Source organism: Manis pentadactyla, chromosome 1 (genome assembly GCF_030020395.1).
Source record: "Manis pentadactyla isolate mManPen7 chromosome 1, mManPen7.hap1, whole genome shotgun sequence".
Classification (NCBI taxonomy): Eukaryota; Metazoa; Chordata; class Mammalia; order Pholidota; family Manidae; genus Manis; species Manis pentadactyla.
Window position 1 is genome coordinate 64,053,842 of NC_080019.1, and position 9,016 is coordinate 64,062,857.

The 9,016-nt window shown below is 46.6% G+C and overlaps 1 protein-coding gene across 1 annotated transcript; it reads right to left on the reverse strand.

The window, feature by feature from the left end:
• Positions 1-8,466, reverse strand: CCR2 (C-C motif chemokine receptor 2). The gene is made up of 2 exons (XM_036883307.2): positions 8,154-8,466; positions 1-4,168 (listed from the first exon to the last, which is right to left on the reverse strand). Exon 2 carries the CDS (start codon positions 4,155-4,157, stop codon positions 3,054-3,056), a length of 1,104 nt encoding a protein of 367 aa, XP_036739202.2. The 5' UTR covers positions 4,158-4,168; positions 8,154-8,466; the 3' UTR covers positions 1-3,053.
• Between the last annotated feature and the right edge of the window lie 550 nt (positions 8,467-9,016).

The window sequence follows — 9,016 nt, forward strand, 5'->3', positions numbered from 1 at the left end:
TAAGTATCAGTCAGCTTTTGTGCTTCTTAGCAAACAATCCCCACAACTCAGTAGCTTGAAGCAGCAAATGTGGACCTCTTGTTTCTGGGATGTGCAGCAGCCGTGCGGCCGGGGCCCTGGCTCTGTTCCCCGTGTCGTGCAGCTCACCGGTGCGGTGTGGCCTGGGATGGGCCTTCCTGAGGCTGAGCAGGACCACCTTTCCAGAGGCTCGGCCCAACCACTTTAATGCTCTGTGTGGATGGGGCAGCTGTCAGTTCTGCTCACTTACTATTGGCTGAGCCACCTGTGGATGGGGTGGGGGCTGACACCTGTAGGGCACACTGTAAGTCACACTGCTAGGAAAGGCATGTTTTATGACACAGGGGAAGGAGAGAAAAGTTGTGAACAATAAGACAATCTATCACATCGCATATAACAAAACAGGCAGGTTTTTTTTTAAATTATGGTAAGAATAGTTAACATGAGATCTACCCTTTTAACAGATTTAAAAAAATTTTTAAGTGTATAGTACAGTATTGTATTTATAGGCACAATTTGAAAAGTAGATATTTAGAACTTATTCACCTTGTATAACTGGAATTATGTGCATGTTGATAAATGGATAAAGAAAATGTGGTACATACATACAACAGAATATTAGCCAAACCTTAAAAAGAAGGAAATCCTGTCCGATGCGGCCACAGAGAAGAACACTGAGGACATTATGCTGAGTGAAATAAAACAGCCACAGAAGGAAAAATACTTCATGATTGCACTTATACAAGTCATCTAAAATAGTCAAGCTCATGGAATAAAGTAATAGAATGGTGGTTGCCAGAGGCTGGGGGATGGATGAAAAGGGGAGGTGTTAAAAAGACAGATTTTTATGCAACAATATATTTAGAGCACTGATGCATTTTTCAAGTCATGCATTAGCATCATTGGGATAATACAAATATCTGAAGGTGAAGCTCTGCCTCCCTGCCCCCACCCCCTTCTCTAGTCATAAAGCGAGAGCATAAAACCATAGTCACTTCCGGCTCCTGAGTTGCCAGGTTTCAGAAGCCCTGTGCTTCTTGCTTGCGTCAGATCAGAAATGCACTGGGCGACATGTTTGTACATTCTTAACTTGTCTCAACCGAGACAAAAGTCTTTGCTTAAGTGAGCCAACTCCCCTCCTTAACAAGGAGGATTTGAAAGCTTTGATCAGGAGTCAGCTTGATTTCAGAGTTCCCACTGGCCACACAGGACAGTTTGACGCAGTGAGGACATCTCCAAAGCCCTGGAGCCTTCACAGATGATTGAACCCGTGTAGTCATAGACTTTATGATGCAAAGAAAGATTTTTGGCAGCAAGTCTGAGAGACTAAAGACACAGCCAAGATAACAGTTGTGGAGTGTGTGATGTGATCCAGAGGGCACCATATAGATGCTACATCTCCAGAAGCCCAGAGATCACAGACCTCCAAACCCTGATCAGTAGCTACTTATGTTGAACTGGCAATCTCCTGAACATACTACATGTGCTGACATTTTAAGTTCAAATCCAGAATTGTCTCTCCGACTAATACAGTACTTTCAGGCTTGGACACATTGACTCTTAATGTGATACCCTTCCACATTTACAAATTGCAATTTTCAGCTTTAATTTTATTTTAACTTTATTCATTCATTTTTAAACATCTGAGCTCTCTGCCTGTGTCTAAAAAGGAGGCACTGCAAGGTAAGTTGGGCAACACTTTTTTCCCACTCATCTAGAGCTTTCCTCAACCAGGCCTGTCCTGCCTGGTAATTCAGACCGTGAGAGTCACAGGCCAGTGTATGAGTGTCATGCCTCCAGGCCCCTCCTCTGCCTCCAGAACACACCCCATGTCCCCACCAGCTGTTTTCCCTCTCCTGGGCCCATGGGGGGTTCTGACTGCAGCTTCCTTCACTGTCTCCCCAAGTCTACTCTCCTGGACCCGCACAAACTGTTTCTTGGAGCAGGGCAAGCCTACAGGGAGAGCGGTGTGGGCACAGGAGACAGGGGCAGCAGGAGGGCAGGGAAAGGCCACAGGAAGCGAGCGGGCCAGAGCCTCCCTGGGGCCAGCAGCTGTGATGAGGTCTTCCCCGCTTCTCCTCTGGGCTGGCTTGGGAAATACCCCTGCAGCACCCCCACACCCTCCTGTGCCCCTGCTGCAGCCCCACTCCTGATGGAGGCACTTGTTATTCCCCCCCACTTCTCATAATGCCTAACTCCAACCCTCCCTGTTCCCTGGAAGGGTCAAACAAGGGCTTTTATTTTTTCCTCTTATTATAGATTATGCATTATGGATTTCATTTAAAAATTTTAATAAGCATTTACATTGGGGAAATGTGGCCTAAGAAGCATGTGAACAATGGAGCATGATATTTAATAGAGTTCAGATGCAGGGTGCATGGTCGTCACAGATAAGCCACAATAAAGAAAAAATGTTTTGTATGCACTGATGCAAAAGTGGATCATCAAACCCAACCAAAGCTCTTAGAAGGCTACGACAGCTCGCAAGCTCTCCCTAACCTGGCAGAGCCTTCAAAGTTACACGTGGATGGCAGCTGGGGCTAAGGGCCAGTACGTTGTCTGGATGAATGAGCGAAGCCCTCACTTCCATCCTCATCCAGGCTCCACCACACTCACACCTCCCTCCTCCTCGCACTGGCCTGGCTGCACTCCCCCTCCTTCTGTGCTCTGTGCAGGTCTCATTCCCCTCACTCCCCACCTCCAGCCAGGCTTTTGACTGGAGACTGATAGAGTCAGAGAGCTAAGAAGTGGTGCAGACTGGGAAAAAAGGAAAGCACAAGGCGTGACCTCTTCCAGGAACTGAGATGAGCTTGTTGGAGAGTCACGTCTCTGCCCACAGTAGTCATGGAACTTCCCCTGAGCACATGTTGGCTGTGCAAGGAGTGACACAAGTCTGTCTTGGTACAACAACCCTGGAGCTCCTGGACGCTTGCTTTAGAGATTCACAGGCCTCTGTCCTTCAACAAACCCTTGAGGTTTATTACCATCTACAGATTGCTATCTCCCTTTAAATTAACCAGCAAACTGCTACTGATTTACAGACCAACCGAGACTTCCTGCTCCCCAGTGGAAGGGGTGTACGTTGAGCTCACTCGATCTGCCGGCTCCCCGTAGAAAACTGGGCACTGCTTACAGAGGTGTTTGGCGATGTGCTTTCGGAAAAACACGGAGAGGTACCGTCTGAACTTCTCCCCGACGAAGGCATAGATGATGGGGTTGATGCAGCAGTGCGTCATGCCGAGGGTCTCCGTCACCTGCATGGCTTGGTCCAGCTGACTGCTGCTCTTACAGTTACTCACGTTAAAGAATTCCTGGAAGGTGCTCAGGAGAAGGACGATGTTGTAGGGAGCCCAGAAAAGAAAGTAAACAATCATGATCACGAAAATGAGCCTCACAGCCTTGTGCTTCTTCTTCTCATTTCGACACCGAAGCAGGGTTTTGAGGATTCCCGAGTAGCAGATGATCATGACCAGCAGCGGCAGGACCAGGCCCAAGACGGTCCGCATGATTGTGTGGAAATTCTTCCATCCTACTGGAAAAGAAGGTCCACAGGAGCTGAGGGAATCTTCATTTTGGGATCTGGCAAAGATGATTCCTGGGAGAGAGGCAAACACAGCCACCACCCAGGTGACCCCACTTGTCATCATCCCAAAGGTGACCGTCCTGGCTTTTAAAGCAAACACAGCATGGACGATAGCCAGGTACCTATCAATGGTCAAGAGGATGACAAAGAAGAATCCTCCAAAGTAACCAATGTGATACAGCCCTGTGAATAATTTACACATCGCGTCCCCCAGGCCCCACCCGTTCGCAGCATGATGAGCCCACACCGGGAAAGTAAGAAGGAAAAGCAGGTCAGAGGCGGCCAGATTGAGCAGGTAGATGTCAGTCATGCTCTTCAGCTTTTTGCAGTTTATCAGGATGAGGACGACCAGCAGGTTGCCCACAAAACCAGAGACGAACACCAGCGAGTACAGCGGAGGCAGGAGCCTGGCCGCGATCTGTCTCACGTCGGCCTTTTCGCAGGGTGCGCTGTAATCATAGTCATAGGTGGTGGGCTCTTCGTTGTTCTCCTGGATATTTGTTGTAAACAGAGAATGAGATGTGGACAGTACGCTGTGGCTGAAGGAAACATTCATCTTCCTTCGTCCTGTAAACAGAGAATAAATAACATACAACATATCTGCTGCAATCCCTGGTCTTAAAAGTATCCTTGCTCCACCCCAGCGGCGCCCCAGCCTTTGTGTGTGCTTCGCAGCCATCTCCCTGAGGGCACACGTGCCGGCTCATCACTTCCCTTTATGCCTAGTAGCAGATGCCCCACCAGCCACTTCCGCACACCCTTGGCCTCCCCAGAGAGCCCGGCTCTCGCTGTAAGGCTAACAGTGCTGGACACGCGTTCTCTCTACTTCCTCCGCAGATGGCACACAAGCCTGGGACCCGTTCCTGGATGGGAATATGTAAGGGGGCTCTGCTATGGGCTTCGGGGCATGCTCTTCTCTGATAAGAAGTACAAAAGAAACCCTGGCCCACCCCTTTCTGCTTTTGTAGCTTGCCTTGTGAGGCTTGCTGCTGGGGACTGTGAATGAAAGACTCAGAGAACCGGAGCAAAACTAAGCAGAGTCTCAACATCACCTAAGCCCACCATTGAACTGCCTGCTTTCCGACTCTTTGTTATTTGACAAGAATATATATAAGCCATTATGAGTTGCATTTTCTGATACTTCAGCCAAAAGCGTTCTGATCCCTCTCTCAACTTTCTGCCTCCAGTATCCTGCCAAGACCTCTCTGGCCAAGGTCGCAGTGACAACCAATTTTAAATGCCCTAGCTTCATTTCTGTGTGATCTTCATTGAACATTTGATCCTTCTGCTCTTTCAAAACTCCTTTGGTTCCAAGAGGTCAGCCAGCTCCTATTTCACAACTTCTTGTTGATTTTCCTCCTTGGTGCCTCCACTGCCTGCCCACATGCAAGAGTCCCCAGGCACTGTCCTTGCCTCCTGCTCTTTACCTTTTGTCTCTTTATTCTCACTCCAAAGTTCTTCCTGAATCATGCCACCTAATCTCAGAGTTCTAAGTGTCCTGCAGGCTAATTTTTCTCAAAGCTCTTTCCAGTTCCACCTTTCAACTCCTACACCTCAGAAGTTGAATTTTCCATTGCCTAACTGCTTATCTCCCCCTGGGTTTATTCATTTAACTAATAATTACTGAGCACCTCCTGTGGCCATACTCAGTTTTAGGTCCTGGAGATACAGCAGTGAGCAAAGTGGGTGTCATACACAAAGCTCAAATCCAACCCACCCCAAGCTGAACACCCCCCCGGAGATGTACTTCATCTTGTGGGTACCTAACCTTGGCTATTGTCATTTATGCCGTAGCCTAGGAAGCAGGGCTTGACATTACTGGGGGGCCCTCTTCTTCAGAATATTTGGAGCCAGGCCTTTGGAGCCAAACAGACCTAGATTTAAATCCTGTCTTCAATTTACAAGTTGTGTAATTTGGGGCTAATTACTTCTTCAACTATCTGTTTCTATGTATACAAAACTACACTGAGTTCCTGTGAAAATGCATGAGGCAAGGACTTAGGGCAGCACCTGCTGCAGAGAGGTGCTGTGCACTGTTAATGTCGTGTTATGTGAATTCTACTTTATAAACGCCTCTCAGATGCATCCCCTCTGCACCCCTTTCAACTGCCATTTTCTTGCCCTGTATGTTTCTCACTTCTGGTTTTGTTGTGGTCTTTCCTTTGCTCATGGCTTATGCCTAACCAAGCTCCTGTCCAATCTGTCTTCTCTAAAACTGAAATTGGATCATGCACTTCTCAGCTTAAAACCTCCAGGAGCTCCTTGATTGATTTGTATGCATTGGGGCCTCATAGGTAATGCTAGCCTACTCATTATGCCTTTTCTAGGCTCACTTCTTCTCAGCCTCATCTCTGATCACTCCTCAGATCCCAGAGGCCATGCTCTGACAGGGCCATCGTCTTTCCTTTGCTCCCCACACTCACCATTTCCTTCAAGCCTCGGTGGGTTTGCATATGCTTGCCCCTCTGCCTGAGATGACTGGTGGGCTCCTATTCATCCTGCAGTACTTCCTGCTCAAATTCCCCTTTTCTGTGAAGCCTTATCTGCCTCTTCTATCTAATCACTCTTATCATCTCATCACACTGTGCATGCTTCTGAGAAAGTACTTATCACATTATCTTCTACACATTGTGTGCTCCATGAGGTCAAGGACTAGATTATGTTTCTATCTCCAGCTCTTATGATAGCACCTGGTTAAACAAGCACCAATGCTTGCTGAAAGAATGTATGAAATTCTTTATAAAATAAGCATGACACTTAACATCATTAAGCTTGATTCTTAGGAATATTAATTTATTCCTGGTCATGACTGTGAAATTGCTTTTATCTTATTCTTATTCTTCAATTTCTCTCATGATGGATACATTTCAAAGATCTTACATTTCCCCGAGTCTGAGCCAGATTCTTGAAATCTGCAGCAACTAAATAAAACCTCCAATTAAACTTGGAAAAAAAATTGTATCCACCTGAAGAATTACAAGTATGATCATTAGTTGAGTACCTCTTAAGCTCCAGGTGCTATGCTAAATATTTTGTGTACATTGATCAATTTAATCCTTATAACAATTTTTTGACATAAGTACTTATACTTTTTACAAGAGAAGAAATTCAGTCATGGCTGGATTAAATGACTTTTCCAAACTCACAAAACAATGGTTGAGCTAGAATTTGAACCCTGGACTATTCAATTTTAAACACTCTTAGGGGCTCCCATCTCCAGGCTCTGAGAGAAGAGAAGGATGGGGAACAACAGTTAACAGATTTTCCAGGTATTCTCTCATGCCTTGAGCAGAAATTCTTTGGCATTTGGCCTTAAAATCCACACGCTCACCTACACAAGCATGCCCCACCTATGCATGCACACACATACACACGCACGCACACGCATGTGCGTGCACACACACACACACACACACACATTTATGCCAAAAAATAAGTTCCATGAAAGCAGAGATCTTCATTTTGCCATGAGGCATCTTGGTTCCCCAGAACCCAACCTGGCACATAGAGGCTACTACATAACTAGCAGTTGAATAATTGAATAATAGAGCACCAGGAGGCTGCAAGCTGCTGAGAATAAAAATGTTCCACTGGACCAGACTCCCAGGCAATACAGTGGGAAACCTTATACACACTGATGTACTGGGGATCCTTGCACACAGCCACTTAACTGCAGAAGCCTTTGGGGCTGTCCTGTGATTAAAAACAGACCTAATCTCATCTGTATGGGAAAGTGTGGACTGGATCGGTGGTTCTCGATGCAGGGCTTCAGTATCACACAGGGGGTTTCTTAATCAGAAATGTACAGCCCAGACCCTCATTCTGGCAATTCAGATTGGGGGGTGGGAGAGGGCATGCAGGGAGAACTGCCCTGGCCACTGCACCTTGTGTCTTCTAAGCTTTGTTGTTTACCTGCACTGGCCTCTCAAATGCCAGCCACCTCCTTTTTTTATTCATTTTTCCCAGTCACTCCAGCTTGCCTAACTCCTACCACAGCAGACAGTTGCCATGGTGGCTGAAATGCACCTGTCCACCTGCTGCTTTCATGAGTCAGGGCACATCCTTCAGAAGAGATGAAAAGATGCTTCTCAGAAAAATAAATTCCTCAAGTCCGCCTCTGTGGACCTCTTGAGGCAAGAGACATGTGTTGGTTCAAAGCCATATATCATATATATGGACCAGAGGGAGAGAAAAATTAAAGACAGAAACTTCCAGCTCCTCAAAGCCCTTGGGGGCTGGGAGGGGAAGACAAGTAACAGTCAAGAAGCCTGATTCTCCTGAGTTGCTTGATCTCCCCTTTTATTGCACTCTCTCCTATTACCTGAGCCCTGAGGGGTGCCCCCATCCTGTTCTGCACGTCCTCACTGTTGTCAAGGTCTCTCCAACATTCCTGGTGTAGACACCACCCTCCACCCCTTTCTGGCATCTTGATCACCCCCCAGGGGCCTGGGCTCTGCAGACCCTCAGTGTGCTCCTAGCCCCTGCAGTCCCAGGGTTGAGATGCTCTGAGCCTATGATTCATTAAGTAAAGGAAAAAGCACCCACAACTCACCGTCAAATGGGTTCTTCCAAGTGGCACTGGTGTGTCACGCTTCTCAGTAACTGAACCAAACGGATCTGGAGGTAGAGACTTGGTGGGCAGAAGTAGGAAATAAAGTTTCCTGCAGAAAGAGAAGGCGGAGATACAAGGGCAAGTAATGGTAAAGATATGAAAAAAAAAAAAAAAGAATGATGCAGTTCTTCTTTTCCAGCCAGGAACGTTGTACACTAGGTTGAGGTCTCCAGGGTAGGATACATTTTGAAATCTTTTGCTTATGCAACCCTGCATCTGTCAAGCACACCCTGCACATCTGCTCCTGTGAAGACTGGGCTTCTCTATGTGCGAGTCTCTGTATCTTGCAATCTACTCTCTGTGCCAGTGATAATTTGCATGAAATGAGCACAACAGAACTTCATTTTCCAGATGAGAAATGCTACTGGGGGATGTTGGTGATGGTGGAGGAAATATAAGGAGGTTTTATGTGATCATGTGCACTGCTTTAGTGGCATCATGGATTTGGGATCTGGTTAGAAATTTTATTTAGAGTATTTAATGAAAAGATGAATGCTGGATGGTGACTTGTGTCAGAGATGTCCTTAGCAAGAACTTCAGTTATTATGGGTCCCATTCCTCAGAAAGAAGTTTTCCTAAAAGAAAGCACCATTGAGATTCTAGGAAGATGGTGGAGTAGGAAGACCAGGAATCTATCTCCCACCTAGACAACAATTGCACTGGCAGAATCTGTTTGATGTAACTATTTTGGAACTCTGGAGTCTATTGAAGACCTGCAACTTTCAGGGGAAGGCTTGGATGTTCAAATGTAGCTAACTTTGGTCATTTTCAGCTCTTAGCACAGTAGCAACTACCCATTCCCC

Bases quoted from the DNA above. Each gene is read 5' to 3' on its own strand.
- CCR2 (XM_036883307.2), bottom strand. From the start codon at position 4,157: ATGAATGTTTCCTTCAGCCACAGCGTACTGTCCACATCTCATTCTCTG.